This window comes from Limanda limanda, chromosome 13 (assembly GCF_963576545.1).
Source record: "Limanda limanda chromosome 13, fLimLim1.1, whole genome shotgun sequence".
In the NCBI taxonomy this organism is placed as follows: Eukaryota; Metazoa; Chordata; class Actinopteri; order Pleuronectiformes; family Pleuronectidae; genus Limanda; species Limanda limanda.
This window is the reverse complement of record NC_083648.1, coordinates 7114687-7135608: the sequence shown is the minus strand read 5'-3', so window position 1 is coordinate 7135608 and position 20922 is coordinate 7114687. Positions and strand designations below refer to the sequence as shown.

Genomic DNA, 20922 nt, shown 5'->3' with positions numbered 1-20922 from the left:
TGCATTTGATCAAAAATGCTCAGAGAAATCTGGAGAGTATTATTCATTTTTCCTCTTCCCTGCTTCTTTGTTAATTGTTGTCCTTGTACAGTTTTGAAATTCCATCTGTCTATTTGTTCTTTCAAGATGTGTTCCCCTCCCAGAGTTTGGAAAAGCGGCAAACGTGTCAAGCTTGTGCAGAGGTGGGCAAATGACATCAAATAAGGAAAATACAGAAGTAAAGTTATGGTTACAAAAGAAAATTTAAGTTTTTTTACAATGTTCTGAAACCTGTGGTGGAGTAACATGTGTAGAATAACTGATGTGAACAGGCGAGGCGAGGCCTCTGAACCGGCCACATCTGGCTGATGGGGCCGGGGAGGTTCAGTGTCACAGGAAAGGTGAAGTGACACCGTTAAATGTTTTATTACCTCTTTTTTTTTTTCTTGAAAGAAGGTTTTTGAAATGAAGGCAGTTCACAGTGAGGTCTCTGAAAAGAAATCCTAATTAATATACTCATTTACTTTTATTAGTGAAATTACAGTTTCAAAAACCATCTGGTTAGAGCTAGTTGAGAGTTTGTGGAGTCACTTTTCAAGCCCTGAATTTCCAAGTGTGTGTCCTGGGTGCATTGATATCCCCCAAAAGCTCCTGCAGTCAGTGACTTATTGCTCCTGGCCACAGATAAAAACCTTTCAGCCATTTGACTCTGCACTCACACATTGTTCTCTAGGCTTTAGAAAACTCTTCATGGTTTCTGCGTGGACTATAGGAAGGCTATTATCTGATTATTTTCATAATCAATGACTGCTAAGTATTTGCTTTTTTTCTGCAAAATGTCAGCAAGTAATTTTCCAATACCGTGTTCAAAACCCAACAATGTTTGATTTACAGTGATGGGACATCCATAGATCTTGATTTGAGGAAGTTGAAATTGGACGATTTTTCAGTTTTCCAAATCAATGATTAATGCTCCAGCTGTGGCCAGATTGAAATAAGAGACATTGGCCACATCCAAGGGAAAGTAATTGCAGCTGTAGAAGTCTGACATTAAACTCATACTGTACAAATAGTTTTGTGTTTGTATTGAAATTGAGAGCTTCAGCTTTTTGTGGTTTTTACATTTCACTTCTTGGAAAAAGCACTGATATTGAAATATCTTCTGGGTTGTGCAGATATGACTTGTTATTTGCACCAAATGCAAAAGTATTCCTGCATTTGTAAACCTCCTATAGGCAGAAATGCAGGTTTTGGAAAGTTAGGGGATCACGTAAGAACCGTATCTGAAGTAGGAGTGTGGGTGTGTTTTTTTTAACTCTGGCAGAATGAGGCATAAATCACGGCGATATGTCCACAGGCAACTGAAAATACGAAGAGCAAGGCTTGTATCCATCCAGAAATCGACACTCTGATGTTGATAAAGTTTGTAAATCAAACATGGCCTTCATTTTGTGGAGACAAACACAGACTACATTTTGTTTATGTCTCTAAATTAGTCCAACAAATGCAGGATGAGAAAACCCTAGTGCTTCCTTCCATCTCTGATCCAGCGCCAGCAGGAGCGATCTGCATTTAATCAAAGTTGTGTCTAAATCTCTGAGCCCGGTCATGTGCTTGATGCTCGCGGATGAGATCATGTGTGCTCATAATCGGGGGGGGGTCAGCAACTCCCCTCATCACTGTCCTCCATCTCGCTGAGTAGCATGCTGATGCCGGCTCTTGACATCCTGCTATAACAGTGCACTGACAAGGACACATTTCAAAGAGTGCTCAAGTTTTCCAACACCAACGACTATTAGGGGGATCGTCCATCTGCTTGTTATTTTCCTCAAGTGCTCCTCGTAGGTGTGGGGTGTGATTTGGGAGGGATACACACTCTGCTCTGCAAACGTCAGGGTCACCAATCCCCTGCAGGGAAAATCAGTAGTGTGTGTGTGTGTGCTGGTGTTTTGGATCATTTACAATCAGATGTGAAACATTAACACAAGTGAAAAACAAGTGGTGTGTTTATTAAGTACTTTTGTATTTATCTTGTCTTGTGGTCTTTAACAAACATCTTGTATTGGTTTGCCCCCCAACGGGTGGAATGTCTATGGAAGGATAGTCCCAGTGTCCTTCCTCTTCTTCAGTCTCATTAAACCTTCCTTGTACTTTGTCCCATCAAACAGTTGTCGTTACAGTTTGAGATGAAGGTTAACACGTGTCGAGGCGCGCCGTATAAACACACACACACACATGCACGTTGTACACGGACCCATTAATGGATCGATTGTAGTGCGGCCTAGACTGATGATTTATTCCAGCGTGCCGGTGCCAGCTCCCGAGCCGGAGCCAGGCCCATTGTTGTAGATCACTGCTGGAATTCTGAGGAGGAATCTGAGCAGATGCCAGAGAGATGCTCAGTGCAATCCAGACAATAACATCAACAAAAAGCACAGAGATGCAGACGAGGACGACACAGAGAGTGGAAGGAGAGGGGGGTGATGAGTCAAGTGGGGAGTGTGGGAGTGACTGAATCTCTGACTGGTTTTATAAATGGGAGAAGTGTGTGTGTGTGGTCTCTTGACAAGCCCTGCATGACGTGTTTGGACCCCCCTGCATGTTTTCTTATTTCACTGAATACTATGTGCTTACTAATATACTTTATTACATCATTGAACACACACACAAACAACACATACCTCCACCAAGGCCCAATAGCCCATTTGAATTCAATAAAATTCACACACACATATCAGTTCATTGGACTGCAGACGTTTTTTCTCATCAAGATCCATGAATGATTCCTGGCAAAACCAGAGAAAACAAGGAAAAAGGGCATTGTTAAAGAAAGTGATGGAGAAACATGTATCTGTCCCCTGATCTGGATCCTCACCAATGATTAATGGGTTCATTCTTTGTCCTAGTTTCATGAAAACCATAGAAAATCCATAATCTTGCCTTCAAACAAGCAAACAATCAAACCAACGACCAAACATATGGACTCAGGAAGAAGGAACCAGACATTTTGCCAAATGAAGAATGTTTTTGTTTTTAATGGCCCTTCTCTGTTCTTTGGCTTTAACGTTGGATCCGTTTGTGCTAAACTTTTGTCATTGTAGTTTCTCCTCATTGAAGTAGAGGTTCACAAGGTGCAGGCTGAACTTTGGTGAGCAGGAGATTTTCCCCCTCAATAAGCAGATTCTCTTTTTCGCCGAAAAACGCCCTCCTCCACGCTCGGCTACACACATTCACACCTGGAAGCTGCCCAGTGCAACCGCAGTCGGATCTCGCTGGCCTCACTTCTCATTGCCCACTTATTTTAATGAAGGGCCTGCGGAGGTGGATTTAGAATAGAGACAGAGAAACTATGAATAAATAGTTTTTTCTTTAGTTATTATTTTACTTCTTCTTGCAACTCTAATGGAGAACTTCCTGCAGCTGCAAACCTGAAACCGACACGGTTTTAAATGTTTGGATTGTGGGTAGTACTGTTTGAAAAGTGAATTATTAACGCCTTCTTCTATAATGAGACCTTTACACATAAGATTCTGCAAACTGAAGAGATTTTATTCCTCATAAAACCTCACAGACTAGTGGACGGTAGAGGAACTTCACATGGGGTACAGTGTGAGAAGACTTAAATCTATAATGAATGGGTTTTCTTGTGAGAAGGAAGATCTGCAAGTCATTGATAAGCACATGTTAGTGATCAAAGCCTTAATGCTACAACCGCAGGTGGGATGAAAGTTGTTAGGCACCAATGGATTGTTCCATATAAAGAATTAATTCATATCATCTTTGTTACAGTTGTTGTATGGGTTGTCCAATACCCTGTGGAGAGTTAGTGGTCACGTATGATGGGAGTGTTGGGCCGTAAATATGGAATGCGTTCCAGAGGTCTAAGCTTGTGCAGATGTTGCCTCCTGTAATTTAATGCAATCTGCATGTATGTGCTTCCTCTGCAGAGGCCACCCTGATGGTGGCCCCTCTTCACCTTTGCACGGCACTGAGGACTTTTTTGGCCCATTCATTCGTCCTCTTGGTTACTAAAGGTCAGCGGAGGTGGCCATATGGTTCATAGGTATAGATAACATTCCCTCCGCCAGTGACACAGCAGTTCCCGGTTGAGAAATTCCTCTGGAGAAAACTCACGGAATCGGAGCCTTTGGCCGATCGAAGGGTTGAGAGCAGGGATCTAATTTCCTTTTCCAACAGCTCATGAAAACCAGACGGCCTGAGATAGAGAAGTACAGACTTTGGTTATTTATCTGCTGTGTAGTGGACTTACCATCTCGAAGGGCTGAGTGAGGGGGCCTATACAATAGGTCTTTTTTATAAGCTTACAGACCCTTCTAAAGCCTTGAGCTGTTCCATAAAACTATATGTAATTAATAGTCGAGAGACTTCTGCCTCTGGGACGCTGCAACATCTGCCCCGTTGTTTTATTGTCACATTTAATTATCACCACGTCTGTGCAGCGCTGGGGCAATCAGGAAAAGAGGAATCTGTAAATACTTCAAGGACATTAACATTTGGTTTCTGTTTGTAATCATGAAAGAAACAAAGAGTGGGCATTGAGAGAGGGTTTCCTGAGTTCCTGAGTTATTTTGGGAGTCGGGACACTATGAGTAAAATTCACAGTCAGTTTATTGCTCAGTTTTTGGTGACTGACATGCTGGAGCCCCTCCAAGGCTTTGAGGGGCATTAAAATGGTGCAGAAGATTTGCAACTGTGTCAAAAAGAGTATTATTTTGGTTAAAAAGTCAAAAGTTCGAGCCTCTGTACAGAAACATGCAGTGAAAACATTGTCAAACAAATCATTTTGGGGTCCTCCTTACATTTTCTGCTGTTGGCACTACTGCAGATCACACTAAGGCTTTGGACTCAGCTCAGTGGTGGCTAGTGGAAGTCAAGATGCTAAGCTACCATCAAACAACACAGTGAAAAAGTGAAGTTATCTCCAACAACAACTTAATCCATTCATTTAGCTCTGACTGTTGACGTGCTAATGTCAGTTAGCCTGTGGTTGCTGCTTCAACTTTGACGTGTTGCCCCCCCGACGGCCTCACATCTCACATCACAACTCCTGCAGCGAGTGTCTCACCACACCTGCTCTGCTCACTATTGTCATGATTTACGATGGACATCATTCTCTTCTGCTTCAGCATTCAGGTGCATGACTGCTTCCCTTTGATCTGGAGTGTGTAGTCACCTTAGTCCTGCTCTTCCACTTTCTCTCTATGCTTTATCACTCCCATCCAGATGCGCTCACAGGTACCGAGATTGTACTGTCTGATATAACGTGGTATTTACAGACCTCATTCGGCTTAATACCCTTTAAAAGTACTGAGTTTGGTACCCAGCCCTTCTGACTATAGCTTCTCCTCCACAGCAGCAGTGGCTGAGCCTCCAGAGTATCCAAACCCTTTTCCAAACCAAACTGGAAAAAGTTGATTTCTCAGAACCTCTGTGGAAATAAATTAAAGTAATGGTCATAACGTACACATGTACCATTGTAAATTATCCAGCAGACTCCCTCTTTTTGTGGTATACATTATGTTTTATGTTTTTTTTGGGGGGGGTAACACTTAGGATGAAAGAAAAGAATTTGCCGGGGGGGAGTGTACGTTCCAGTCCATGATTCTCTAGTCTGTGAAATGTGTTGACTTAGTGCATTCTGCTGACATGCTGCTTTTTTTGTTCTTCTTCTATTCTTCCAGGGTGACATCCAGCAGCTGCTGATTGTCGCGGACCCCAGAGCAGCCTACGACTACTGTGAACACTACAGCCCCGACTGTGAAACCCCCAGCCACCATGACACCCCCCAGGCTCAGGAACCTGAAGACGAGGTCTGTATCTGGAAGGGGAAATAAGTCACGTCAGGGGGTATGGATTTAGGAGGCAGCGAGATGAGCTGTTCTCCAGAGGGAGCGAAGGGGGAAGAGAGAGATGGGGGAGGGTAGAGGGAAGTAAAGAGGTTTTTTAAGGTTCAGTGAGGAAGAGAAAAGTAAAAAAGAAAAGTTGTAGTGAGAAGAGGAGAAATGAAGAGTTAATGAGAGCCGGAGTTTGAAATTTAGTCACGGTGACAACAGGACTTTGGAAAAAGAACTTAGGACTTGGGTGTTGTCAGTAAAAGTTAGAAAACAAAAGATGAAGTAAGACAGTGAAACAGAAGGCGTGGAACGGTGAGAATGAAGTAGGTCAGAATGAGTTGAACTGAAGTTGACCACTTTTTGTGAAAGGAAATGTAAAACTTTAATTGTCCTACAGCTACTGGATTATAATTTCTTTTTAAATTAGAACGTCTGTTTTTGGACATTATTTCCAAGAGCAAAATTTGAGCTGCACCGTGCAACTTTCTTGTTGTGCTGACCGGGGAACATCATGACCCTGTAAACCTTACAAACTGTTTAACAAGATGGTGTTCTCCTTTTCAACAAACCAAGATGTGTTTAGACAAAGTATAAAAAGCAAAGGGAACGTGCCTTGGTGCCCAGAGTAAGGATTTGGGGTTGGACAGTATTGTGTTATTTGAGATAGACCAGGGGAAATCATTGACTTCCTCTTTTTCCTAAACCTCATTTTAAACATTTTTCAGAAAACACTTCAGCACCATAAACAATTGTCTTGGACAGATATTAGTAGAAGCCAGTGCACATTTATGGTGCCAGAAATAAACCAAACAGTAGAAGTATAACCTCTGCAAATTGCATGCTCCTAAAAACTTTCTACAAACATTCCTTCAGGCATAAGTGCTTTGACAGAGACAGGCTGGTATGGGTTTCTATGTAAACTCTAATTTGTCTCTTTCTCTTGTCTGTTTCACTGTTGCCGTATCAAAATACCTTTTTGAGTTTGAACCCCGTTTAAATTTGACATTTTATTGCCACTGGCTCCAAAACATCACTTGTGGCCTTTTCAAATTCTTTGTGTCAGGAACTTTTTTTTCGTCATTAATTTTGTGTTATTTTGCTGGTTCAAGCCTTTCTGTCGGCTGACATTTTCCTTCAGCATTTCACCAAATAACTGATGAGCTCACTCTGGAAACTTTTCCCTCTTCCCTGCCACGAAGTCTGAGCCCACTTTGGAGTGGCCCCGTGATTTATATCACTAACGAGTTCTGCAGGCTCTGCCCAGACTCCCAGGGAAATTTAAGCTTTTCCTTCCCCAGCTAGAATCCCAGTACCTGGAAAAGCAGACTTTGAATCCCCCGGTCAAAGAAAAGAAAAAAAAAGAATCCATACTCCATTTGAAAATATTGGCTGTACAGTTGGTACCATGTCCTGGAAAAAATTGCTTCATCTGCAAGTTGCTCTTCATTGCCAAGACAGGGAGCTTGTCAATTCTGAATAGACAGCGAAGAGGATTTTGCACTTAAGAACATTTATGACAGGAATGGTTTTCCCCCTGTTCAGTCATATTTAAAATAATTCTTCCTCCTGCACAACTGACAAACGGAATAATATTTGCTCCAATTGATAAACCCCTGTCGTAGAAGTTAAAATATCCCCAATGTGTGTACTCAGAGGTCTGGACTCTCTTTTTTTAATAACCAAACCTCTACAACTCTATAAATGCACAAAGCGTGGCTTTGACCTTGACCTCGACCTCGACCTTAAGCCCTTCCTTTGCAGTCGTGAGCCACATGTCTGCAGCTGGGTTAAAAGAGGAAAGGAGATTGCTGCAGGAGACGGAAGAGGGAGCTTTCTTTTTTTTATGAGCTGACTTCAGTATTTATGCCTTTGATCCAAGCCTGTGGTGAAGACCTTCAACTCAGCCAAGCGCTTCAGTGCCATAAATCTCTATAAATCCTTCTCTCGTCCTCTATCTTCTATTTTCTGACCCTGTCCCTCTTTCTGTTTCCGGTGTCAGTCAGTCTCGTCGGTCTGGCCAAGGGCTTCTCTCTTGTTTGACCCCTCTCTCCCTCTTGGCCGCTGAAACCAGGCCAAGCCAGCATTGCAGCAAACCGTGGATATTGTATTATTTTTATGAGCTTAGCAGTTGTCCGGGGACTAATATTTATCCCTGTGTTGATAGAGCGTTGCATATCGGGGGTCGGTCTGTTAACTTAATCTAACTCGCCTCCGTTTTGACTGTGTTAGAGCAGCAAAAAACAAAGTGAAGAGTTCAAATGTTAAATGTTAAAATTACATAATGATCCATCAACATTGGTTATTTAAAGGAATAGTTAGACATTTTGTAGTAACACATATTTGCTTTCTTGCGGAGAGTAAAACGAGAGGATTGATTTCTCTCTCTTCTCTTTAGTGCCAGGGACCAATTAGCAACTTAATTATAGATTTAATACAGATTAAGTAGAGTCAGGCTAGCTCTTTCTATCCGCTTTGAGTCTTTATGCTAGGCTAACTGTCTCCTGGCTTCGGATCCCTATAAAACAGAGGGACATAAAAGGGGTGTAGATTAAAAAAAATAACAACCACTAATAAGAATATTTTCCATAAAGTTTTCCCTATAATTTCCTTAAAGTTACTATGTTTGCCTTTATTCCGACAAAATAACGAAACAATAGTCAGAGACTGTTTTAATGCCCCCGGGGTTTCACCCCTGTTGGAAGAAAACCGAGAATTTTAATATCTGTTAAACTACGCATATGAATCTCTAAACCAGGACAAGTGAAACTCAAGGGAATCGATGATTGCTGCTGTCATCCATATCCAAAATAAGTTGCCTTTTTTAATATGGATGTGATATTTTCATCGTTTGACCATGTTATTTATAAAATAGCATGATACAGTTTGTACTCTGGTATAAGAATAATATACTCATACATGCCATGTAAATACTGCGCAACATGTCTGTGCTGCCGTGTTTACATGATTGCACCAATTAACCGATTGCCCCCCCCCATCCCTTTCTCCTTCCAGTACACTAACTATGAATATGGTGAGTTCTATGACTACAGTGAAGGAGCGGTAACCACTGACGCTCCCCCGACTGAAGGACCCAAGACGGAGGTAACACTTCACTAATACCGTGATCATGGCTCCTACCATGATGACACAACAACTTAATGTCCGACTTTCTCTCTCTTGTCCTTTCACCCTCTGATCTTCTTCCCTTTCTTAACAGTTATTTAGCTTTATACTCTAGATGCTAAATAATTGAACTTCTTTACACACATATTGCAAAGTCTCTGCAAATACTGACTATTATTGTGTTAAAGAAGCTGTCAAATACTGTAATGATTTGCATTTACCCATATCGCATGTGTAACGCTTCTCCTTTGTGCCTTTCCTGCTCTTTTTTGCAGACTAAAGCCGGTGCAGAATACTACACAGGTGAGTATGACTACTCCACAGTGGATGGAAGTCAGCCTGAAACTCCCACTGACACCGCTGGACAGGTAACTTAACAAAGATTTCATTTGTCATTTTTGTTTTTATAAACCTCGTTGGAATAACTCGTCTGCAATAAAATCTATTCTGAGATATTGGATGTGAATTGGCAATCAAGACGATTTACAGTGTGACGATTTGGATTTTAGGGATATTTGTAAAATTATATGGTAGAACAGCTATGACAGGAAACACTTCAGGGTATCACCAACAATAAGACATATTTTTATGATCGCCAGTGGGGGTTGAAACCAAAACAAGGCCCCACTAACTTCAAACAGAGACACAGCCTCCATCAAACGTAGTCTGGATAAAGAGAGAACCAGGAAAAAGTTGTTGTTAAACGAACCGTGACCGATGGAAAATCAGCAGACAGACGCGTCCCATCACTACGCCTCTGCCATATCCTGAATATGACAGATCCTGCCTTAATTTGTGCTTAACCATCACATAAAAGCTTAATGAGGAACATTTGGGGGTTAAACTAAAACAATACGGCCAATTGTATTGTCAGTTGCCTCGAGGTGGATAATGCAGCTTCTCTCAGCTCGAGACATTATGTTTATTTGAGATGACAGGCCAGGGGGGGAACCATGGAAACTTCACATGTGCTGGAACATGTCTGATGACTGGAGACTGTGGTGCACTGGACAACTTCTTAGTCATACAGTGGGAGCAATTAGACCAAATTGTTATGATGCTTTTTGGTGTGTTGCAGTATTGTGTTGTCAGTGGGAGGTTGTTTATATTACTGATAAACTCCACAGTCTGTGCATCCAATTATTCTTTCATTATCCTGTTTTGTAGAGTTTAACCCTGGATGTCTCTTAGTGCCCATTGTGCTTAAAATATAACCAACTGTTGAGGTCTTGACTAAATTTAGCCATACTTGGTGGTTTTTTAAATGTTCAGTTGAGGAATTTGCTTCTTAGCTTTGTATTGTACGATAAATGTACCATGTAATGACGAAAGATTAGAGAGATTGTTGTCTAAAATACTGGGAAATGGACCTGTGACTCAGAAGTTGGTTACCAGTTTATAACAAAGAATAGTTGTATATATATATAGAGAGAGAGTTTATATCCTTTAGTAATTCTGCCTTAGATGTGTCACACTATCCCATGAAGTGAAAAGTGACTAATGTGAGCTGCAGTGCACTTAAATGCACGTTAATCAACCAAGATTGCACAAATGGAAAATTGTGTGCAACAAATGTCAACTAATGATCACAGAAACAATATTTGCACGAGAGGTTGTTTCAACGAGCTGATCACATGATTGATTTACAAACAAAAGTGTGAGTGTTACTCTACAATCAACTTTCCCTATTGCCCAATATTGTAAACAGGTTTTTAATACTCATATTTGATCTTTGTTTGGTTTAATTCTTAAAAAGTTCTGTATTTTTTCAAACTAAACTTTGCTGTTAAGCATTTGATCTGTTGTCTCAGATTGAAATATTTAGTATAATGCTTTCTAAATTACCTTCAGACTGTATTGGTAAAACTTGAATATATTTCAAAATATACAGCATATTTTTGTATATTTTACTTTTAACTCGTGTCAAACATCCCTGTGTCTTTACTTTGGGACAAATCACATTCTGATTGCTCTACAGAGAAACAATTAATAATATATAATGTGATTATTAAATCACATATGTTGAGCTATGGATGCCATCCCAAGTTAGACACGAGGATGTGTGCACAACTAAGTTGAAAATTCCCTTTGAGGAGTTTTACCTAGTTGGCATCCGATGATTCAACACAACTGCTCAACACTAATGCTTTGATTGTCTTATAAATAAACATGTGAATCACTGATGCTGTTCACATGGTTTCATTTAACTAACCAATCCTCCCTGTTCTCTCCCATCCTAACAACCCCTGCCCCCCCTCTCTGCCACGCCTGCACCCATCCCAGAGCTACGATGGGGAAATAGTGGATGATTACATCACCGGCGTGGAGCAGGTCGGGCTGGACCCCACGCCAGCCGTGGAAACGGCCGCTGCCCCCGTCGACGCCCAAGAGAAGGCGGAGCCTGGCGCTGACGCGTATGAGTTTAAGGAGTACGACTTGAAGGAATATGACAACAAAGAGTTTGTAGAGAAGCCGTACGAATATGGCGACTATGGTGATTATGGCACCGCTGAAGCCAGGCCTACATCTCCCACAAATGAGGATGAGTTTGGTCAGGGCGCTCCGGCGGAGACAGACTTCAGAGAGAGCAACGTAAGTGGTTTCGGAGGAATGATGGTGGTGGTGGGTTGGGGAGGAGGGGAAAGGAATGTGGAAAGATGGAGAAGTTGCTGGTTGCGTGATGGGGTGTTTGCAATCTGTGCCGCTTGTTGTTTCTACTGGTATCGGGTTTGTAGCTCGGAGCATTCTGCGTTGGCCTTCACCAAACACAAACACACCAGCAGCCTCACAGCCCACACCTTGTCCGGCTGAGTCTCCAGGAGATAAACAGATGTCGACCCGGGCCGTCAGCGCAGACACGCCCTCTGTGACCTCCCGACCCCGATGACCTCTGCTGTTTATCACAGACATGCCTCACACCGACGATCTGTTTGGATTACCTGATGACAAACTTCAGGCTCAGCAAATGTTTTTCATCACAATTAAATCAACATCCAAAACCAAGCAGAAATAACCACTGAGCCAGTGTCGGTGGAGACTTCTCTCCAGCCCCCGTCCTGGCCTCGGGATCCAGATCCACATCAGCAGGAAGTGACACGGTCCATGTCTGGATGTTGGCTTTAAATCCGTCTGCTTTAATAATTCTATTAATCCAAACGGCTCTGTTAGTGCTCATAACGCTACAATCTCAGGACACCGGAGCCCTAATGCGTGAAAGCAGTCCTCCCCAGGCTGGATTGGACAGTCTGGTGGGGTTTGGACTCGCTGCTGTAGGTGGTTCCGTGGATTCCCTTCATGTGAAGTCATTGTATGGATAGTGTCAGATGACCACCTCGACATTTGTGCACAGTTGGGGTCTTTTTTTTTTTTTTCAGTCCCAGGCTTTTAGGAAGCTTAATAAATAGGAGTCCGACCAAAGTCAAAATTATAGCTTCTTGCAAAAATCATTCTTGAGGTTTATTTTTCCAGCAGGCTGAACAACCCTCCCCCCTCCTCCTTGCTTTTTGCCTTGAGAACTCCTTAAATCCGTATAAGCGTGAGCAGAGAAGCATTCAGGATTCTGCTAATCTTTTCTCTGGCAAATATGTCGGAGTTTTATGTAACCTCTATAAAAGAGAGGACACCCTGGGCATCAGTCAGGGCATCTGCTGCTCATTGGTCTCACATTTTCTCTTTTTGGCTGTCAAACCCGTTGGTGCTCTGTCTTTAAGTATGAATTTCTCTCCTGCTCTTATGTAAAAAAGCCTCACCTGGTCTGTCTTATGTCTGTAGGTGGGTGGAGGTCAGAGTTACCTGGGGGAGAAAGGAGAGAAGGGCGAACCTGCCGTCATCGAGCCAGTAAGTGAAGCTTTTTTAAAGCTGATTTCAATGCAGAATAAGAGGATAAATGCACATGTTGGAGATTAAATGTACTAAAGACAAACCGAGAATGTGTTAACTCCACCACTTTACAATATCACAGTATATAAGCCTGCTAATTGTACAGCTATATAACCTCAGAAAATGCATGCAGTTTATCCTTCATCTTTTAGCCTCTGTCAGCTAACGTTGATTTGATATCATACATCCAGCTCAGGCGATCCGATCACAAGCTTTGACATTGGAGCTCTGCCTTCTCACCGGATGTCCTCGGACCCGTCACAGTTTCATAATTAAGCATTTTCACATTTCTCAGTGTTTCCCATACATGGAATTATTTGTGCGAACCGCCACAATATCAAAAGTGCCACACATTGACTTCATATTTCAAATAAGTCTCATACCGCTTTTTTAAATCTAACTCACTGATGACAAACCCATCTGTTGAGTCGGTCTGGCCACAAACTACATCATTTGTTTTTTGTGCACAGATATGACACATGTGCTTATTTGCTTATGGAGCGGTCAAGTGAGATCCGATCCTACGTGGTCACTGACAAATGGAATGAAGACGGGTGTCGTCAACTGATGAACTTAGAGCTGCCATGTGTGAACGGATCATCTGAGACAGATGTTAATACTGAACTTGTACATGACCTTTATAAACTAGCTCTAACCACTGTCTATCTTTAGCTTCTGTTAATTGTAGATTCGCTGCCTACTCTCTGAAGACTAGGGTTTCTTTCATCTACTATCTCTTTCATTACTGATTCACGTTTCAATCTAATTCATGTTAAGGTCTTGTTTATTTTATCAAGGCAATTACAACCAAAAGACAATCTTCTCTACTGATGAGATTTAACTCATGTTTGCTCTTATGTCCATAAACACAACAACCGCTAATACATAAGATCTTCACAGAGCCATTCTATACATTTTACCACTGTGTTACCACCACAGCCTCACATCCAAGTCTCTATAACACTTTATAGATCAGTGCTTCCTTCAAGTAGCTGGAGCTTTGTTAACATCTTTGTATGAGAACAACTCCTCAGCATCGAACCCTGAGCGCCCACTGGCTCTTTTCACGTCTTCTCCTACTCCTCAAATTGCTTCTGGATTTACGAGCCGCCCCCTAATGCTACTGTATCCCCCTTTTTTCCTTTTTCAGGGGATGCTTATAGAAGGACCCCAAGGAGCCCCCGGCCAAGCAGTGAGTATCACGTTCTCCCGCACTCCTGTCTGCCTTCCACAGATGGAGAACAGCTAAAGAGGGAAAAAATGTCTTTATGGAAAGAGTGTCAGTCCTGATTGCCAGTGAAGTTTGAGTTGGGAGAGAAAGTCAAAACGTGAATATGTGCATGAATGTGTGTGTGTGTGTGTGTGTGTGTGTGTATGTGTGTGTTTGTAGGGAAGCACGGGAGAGAGAGAGAGAGAAAAAGTGGGGGTTGGGGTCCTATATTATTTTGAAGCTCCTTTTTGAACCCATGTCTTCCCCTCTGTCTTCGTTGGCCTGTGCATGTGAAGTATTGGATAGAGTGTGGTGGGGCTGCTGGTTAGCGGCAGCTTGGGATATAATATGCTAAGTCCATGTGTGTGTGTGTGTGTGTGTGGTTTTCAGGGTCTTCCTGGTACCGCAGGATTGCAGGGTCCCCCAGGTGCCTCAGGAGATCATGGTGAGAGGGTGAGTGAAGACCGGCCTCATTTCACAGCTGATTGCAGATGTTGTTGAGAAACCCCGTCCCCCATTCTCCTTCCTAGCAAGTTGTACTGTGAATAAAAGACATTCGGAACAAACAATTAAGATGCCAGATGACATGTATATCAACAGAAATGTGTGTTTTTCAGGTTATAATTGGCAAAAAAAACTATTTTTAACCTTAGCCTTTAATTCTGTGGAATTATGGGTGTCAGCATAAACACCCCCCTGGAGTTGTTATCCTGCCGACTTCCTGTATATTGGAAAAACTGTGAAGTGCTGTTTCGATGTCATGGAATGAATAATGGAATTGGACACAGCTTGCTACTGCAGCAGTTAGGGGTATGGGGGGGTAGTGAGGAGTGATGTGAGGGAAGTGAGATGCCCATAAACTATGGATATACAAAGAGAAGTTGTGTTGTTGTGTTACAGCTGTGTTGGTATAACACAGGACCTGTGAGAAGTTCGAGGAGATGGCTTAAAATATGTAGAAATCTAAACTTTCTCGAAGCCCTTTCTCCAGCCCTGTGGGATTCCTCTCACTTGTGTGATTGATTGGATGACACAGAGTAAGTGCCCGACCCCTTCGAGAACGCTGGATAGCGGCTTTTAAATTTTTGTCCCGCACCCCCCTCTCATCGCACTCTCAGCAGATCAGTTCACGTCTATGGAGGTTAACCCTTTCTTTGCCAGCCTCAAAACACCCAAACGTGCCTCCTCCAGTATGACCAGTACAAAAGGCTTATTGTTCCACTGAGTCAAAGTGATCAGAAAATATTTCTCTGCACCAAAAGTCCCCCCAACCCCCCTCCTCCCCTTATTTCCTCCCGTGAGAACGAGTCTTGCTGAGGATTGACAGCGGGATTAAAAGTGACTCGGTTCTGTAGTCTTGCGGTTTTCCGTTGAGCAGAATCCGCCTGGGCTCGACGTCTGATCGGCTAATTTCTCTCATCACCACCTCTCTCCTTTCCACTCAGATACCACTTTCCCAGCTATGCAGGACGGTCATTAACACTAGGGGGCGCTGTGCGTACTGTAACAGCAAATGGATGCCGAGTGTTTACCACCTCTTGGGGGAAAGGCAGATGTGAACACATGGCATCAATTTGAGTCGACAGTCTGAGATTGCAGCACATGACAAGACTGCTAAACAGATCCTGGATTCTCTGGAACCAATGGTTCCCGACTGAGGCCTGATCCGATTTATGATAATTTCTTTTGTCTTTATTAAATCAAGATCTAGACGTATTATAATTTTGCTGTCTGTTCTTACTGTCATTGTTCAGTATGAGCAACTTCATGCAATCAAGGAGATCCAATCCACATTCTTGGCTTGATTCTTAGAACGTCAGTCAGTTTGTAATTAAAATACCTCAACAACTTTTGAATAGTACAGATATTCATGGTTCCCAGAGGGCGGATCCTATTGACTTTAATAACTCTGACAGTTTATCTGTCAGCAAACACGTTTTTGCACTTGAGTTCATGACAGTATCCCGGTAGAATTATTGACTATATCCAGACTGTACATAAAGGATGACGACATGACAGCCCCCCCCCAAAAGCGAAGTGAAATCACCTGACCCCTGATGAGTCGAGCATGTGACCTTGATTCTGCCGCTCCACATCCTGAGCACTCCTGTGATAACCATAAAAACAGGAGGAAGTAGAGACATGTCCATCATCTTTTAGTCCACAACCATGGACGTAATTTGAGCTAATGCTAACATAGCATGTTGTACTATGTTGCCCTTCCCATTCTTACGCACTGTTAATATGCTACAGTAGGAATGTGAATATGCAATGCTAATGTTTGCATTTAAGCATGCTAATCTTAGCGCTTAGCTCAAGTACATCTGAATAACTCATTTCTGCTCATTATTGTGAAATAGGAAGAAGTGAAAACAGGTCACTCATTTCTAATGTAGTATATATATATATATATATGTATATATATATATATATATATATACTACTGTAAAAATGAAATGCTAAAGTTTTTATTTTAGCACTGACTGTTAGCACTGAGGTCAAAGCAACTAAATCATAGCCTCAAGTTAACAAATTTCAGTGAAGAGGCAAAGGCTGATGAAAGTTTTGCAACGTCTGATGAGATTTTGTTAAATAGCCCCAATAAAAACTTGTCCTTTTAAATTTATACAACAATATAATCTCTCCTCTGCGCCAAACACAGGCCATTTCTCATCTATCAAACCACATTCAGTTTCTTGGAGTGTGATGAGCGTCAAAGCCTCAGAGGAACATGGCTGTGGATTCATTTGTCTTGTTTTAAAGTCAATGCTCTCCTGAAGGAAATATCCTCAATGAAATAGATTCTTTGTCTTTGCTTTGTCTTTGCTATGTGACTGAACTCCGTGTGTTCTTCTTCTCTGTGGGATTAGACAATTATCCGTTTGGAATAAGCAACAGAGCAAAGGACCTCCGCATGGAAATTATGGTTGCAGATAAAGAAGGGGTTTGCTGTGTATAGATTAGTTTTTTACTGCCACTGTTATTACTGTTGTTTGTTTTTATTGTTATCAGTCTCTTTTTTTTACAGTTTACACAGCACCTCCAGGGCTTTATAGAGGAATGGCAAAATAATCATGTTATCCCATGGGAAAATATAAGACTTCCTTATTAACCACTTTAGTTAATTGTTAGGCTGGAATGCAGCACAAAGCAATAGCTGATCTAAATTAAATACATTGAAGATGTGTTTGTCGGCAACAAATACCGTAAAGACCTTTTGTGTAGCATTACTTTACATAATGTGGATTTTATTGACTTTACTTCAGTTGGTGACCTCAGCTCTAGCTTCATCACAATAAGGAATGATATCTCTCTGCTCAGAGAAAGACTAAATGCATCTTCTGTCTCTCCAGGGTCCTCCAGGACGTCCCGGTATTCCCGGTTCGGACGGTGTCCCTGGGCCTCCAGGTACCATCCTGATGCTGCCAGTAAGTCCTGCCACTTTCCACACGTCCATGGGAGTTTCTGTCGTATTTTCCTCACACGCTGTGCATCCTTCATCTCAGGCGTTGGTCCGTGAACTCCCTCCATTTAGTACGTTTACCTCACAGCGTCAGCAGGAGGCCAAAGGACCGCAGCCTTATTTTCTTTGGGTTGCAAATCACTTACATTGTAAATGTCAGCCAGAGCAATGGAGTGGAACCAGTGACTGAGGCTTTGAAAGACACGGTGACACATATTTGTGTATGTGTGTGTGTGTGTGTGTGAGCTGCCTGTGGTGGTTTGCCAGCGTATGTATGTCTGAAAGTGTGCGTGTGTGACATGGTGACAGCTTTACGGTTTTCACAGAACCGAGCAAATGTTTGAACACGGGCACCAGGGGAGGTCGTTAGACGTCTCACTCCGTTAAAACCTACAAGTCAATTTGATTTTTAATTGTGTTATTTGTTTTGTTTTGTCGCTGACAGTTCCGTGCGGGTGGCGAGTCGCACAAGGGTCCAGTGGTTTCAGCCCAGGAGGCTCAGGCTCAGGCCATCCTATCTCAGGCCAGGGTGAGTATCAGGAGCGAACGTGTCCTCGGTGCAACTATGATTTTCTGCTCATGAGCAGGAACATACCTGCAAAGAAAAACCTTTTGACGACCCAGAAAGTGTAGCAAAGAATAAAAAGAGTAATCCCAAATTTACAAGTCCCCCTTTACCTATAAACTGTCTGAATTTAAAATATTACCGTGTCAGGTGACATAATAAAATGTCCTTAAAACTACACTTAAGGATGTGAAACTTGTGTTGAAGGAACTTAAATACAAGTTCATGCTTTTCTCTTGAGCTACAGATACTGGGAGCAAAACACGTTATGTGTCCAAGGTAAAAGGATCCATTACTGATATGGTTACACAACCTGAATTCCTTGGTATTTGGACAGATGACAAATTCAACTTTCATTTACACATCCTCATAAGGAATTTACGACAAACTTGGATAGTCGTCAAGTTGTAGCATTTTTTCTTTCTGTTCTACATTATTCCTGAGTGATTTATAGTCAAGCCTCTGCTTCCACTCTTGAACCCTTGTATGCTGTTTAGCACTCTGCCCTCAGGCTTATCACAGGTGATGCTCATTTTGCATCCTGCAAGCAAAACCTGGGTGGTCTCCTCTGCCTGATGGGGCTGATAGGCATCTGTATATGTTTATTTACAGGACTCTTATTGGGAAACTCCCTTGTTTTATTGCTCTGATGCTGAACAGGTTGTCTGGCTTTCTCTGCAAGTCCCAACCTGACAGATCTGCTTTTAGTGTCTTTGCACAAAGCAGCTTAAAAACGACAATTTAAATCCATCATCACAAACAACTCGACATCCTTTTATCCCTTTTCGTCTGAGCAATTGTGTGTTCCTTTGTATAAAGTGGTTTTATTTGATTTTCCTCTTTTATATATCTTTTGAATCCTTAACACCTAGTTGACGTCATTGTCAATGAGCCCCAGCCCTCAGTGATTCATCAAGTTTAAATAAAGGTTATAAATAAAACCCACAGCAGATTTTCACACCCACTCAGCGGTGATAGCCATGGCAGTGTTGAAAAAAAAAAACAGAATGAAATATGCGGCTCTAGGCTTTAGGCAAGGTGTGATTTATCATGCGACACATGGAGACTATTAAGTGTGGCACAAACACAAAAATATTCACACTCTCACAACGCTCTGTGGAGCTGGAGCATTGCCAGACCAGGTGTTTGGTAATATCTAGAAAAACACTTGTCACCTTTCTGTGTTTGTCTTTTCTGCCAAAGTGTTGGAGGAAGGAAACAGAGAAAGAACGAGGGCAGTAATGACCTGAAAGTGAATCATAGGCACAAATGCTATTTTTAAGCTATTTGCAGTCTGTTAATTTTTCATTAGTGCCTCTGTATTTATGTTTTCTGGCCCCTGAAACAGAAACTCCCGCAATGGGTTAATGTGTGATTTAACGTAGCATTGGGCATGATTTGATTTTATGGAATTCGCAAATACAGTCAATCAAATACAGTCCAGACAAACTATTGGCAGCACCACACTGTGGTCGACCATAAACAGAAACAAAGACCTGTGAAACTGTGAAAACCGCAACAGAGTCAAGTTTGCACATTTTAAGGTTCTAAAAATATGATGCTTTTGATTTGAGTTTTTTTTTACTATGTTCAGACCCCTTGATGTGTTCAATCCACTCAGATGAATGAATACTGAGTCAAATTCAATATAGGAAAATTCTGCTTTATTACAGCAACCACATGCAGCATATTTAAACCATTACAAGTTTGTTTTAAAATAGATAAATGTTCTTCAAATGGAGAATAACAATAGTAGAAGTTTACTGTTTAATCTAGCAGAACACTTATAAACATAAACTGATGCTTTGACTGCAAACACAACCTAATCATGTACAGACATGGCTGCAAAAAAAATACAGTTATTTTATTCATCCATTCACTCGTCATAGATGTAGAAGCAGGAGACGTTTGCTGAGTACTGGTCTAATGAAAGGTTTCTGTCCCACAGCTGGCTCAGAGAGGTCCTCCAGGGCCTGCGGGCATGACAGGGAGATCTGGTCCTGTGGTGAGTATTTACAAACACACGCCACCGATCGGCTTGACCCTCCCGTTCTGTTTTGTAACTGATGAGAAACACACCGGGTGATTAGAGGGAACCTCGTGTGAAAGGTTCAACTTCGAGGATTTAATCATTTCCCCAGCACACGTGTATCTCCTACAATTTCTCTACCTGCTTGTGAGAGGATTTATTTCACTCTACATCTACCAGATAAGTGATTGATCGGCTAATTTAAAAGAAAAAATATAAAAAGCTGGCTTCTTTAAAGTTACATGTTATTTACGATGCGCAATCTTGTAATTCTTAATAATAAGAGGCTCCAGAAGGTAGATCAGTTGCATATTTACAGTCCAAGTTTTAAATTTCATTTTGTGTGTTTGGATTTGAGTTGAATTCTGGCCCAACCTAGATTATATTGTGTCATCAGTGAAGACAGATGAATTCTCTAAATGTGCAATGTCTGTGTTTGATAGGGAGGTCCTGGTTCTTCTGGACTTAAAGGTGACGGTGGCGACTCCGGACCACAGGTGACAAGGAACCAATTTATATATTCTATAAAAAGATTGTCCTCGCTGTTATCTTAGCTCTATCTTTGTTTTCTCCTTTCTTTGTACAATAAGCTTCCTTATGTCTGTTCTCCGTAGGGACCCAGAGGTCTTCAAGGTTCAACAGGGCCTTCAGGAAAACCAGGAAAGAGGGTAAGAATATCTGATACTTAACCTGAGTAAGAGGTTTTTAAACTTTATTAAATTGATTGATTAAGCTCTCGCAGGCGTCCCATATTCCTGTCTACAATGCCCAAAGAGAATAGCCTGTCTAATTTGAAACATGGCTATGTGTCAAAGAAGT

At 41.9% G+C, this 20922-nt stretch overlaps 1 protein-coding gene across 1 annotated transcript in view; it reads left to right on the top strand.

The window, feature by feature from the left end:
* Positions 1 to 20922, top strand: part of LOC133018611 (collagen alpha-1(XI) chain-like) — a 74553-nt gene that overhangs the window by 14029 nt on the left and 39602 nt on the right. Inside the window, exons 5-16 of the mRNA XM_061085017.1 lie at positions 5682 to 5810; positions 8847 to 8936; positions 9233 to 9325; positions 11241 to 11549; positions 12729 to 12794; positions 13987 to 14028; positions 14437 to 14499; positions 17400 to 17474; positions 17955 to 18038; positions 20023 to 20079; positions 20547 to 20600; positions 20718 to 20771. Of these exons, the coding sequence (XP_060941000.1) occupies positions 5682 to 5810; positions 8847 to 8936; positions 9233 to 9325; positions 11241 to 11549; positions 12729 to 12794; positions 13987 to 14028; positions 14437 to 14499; positions 17400 to 17474; positions 17955 to 18038; positions 20023 to 20079; positions 20547 to 20600; positions 20718 to 20771 (1116 nt within the window). The remainder of the gene's footprint in view (positions 1 to 5681; positions 5811 to 8846; positions 8937 to 9232; positions 9326 to 11240; positions 11550 to 12728; positions 12795 to 13986; positions 14029 to 14436; positions 14500 to 17399; positions 17475 to 17954; positions 18039 to 20022; positions 20080 to 20546; positions 20601 to 20717; positions 20772 to 20922) is intronic.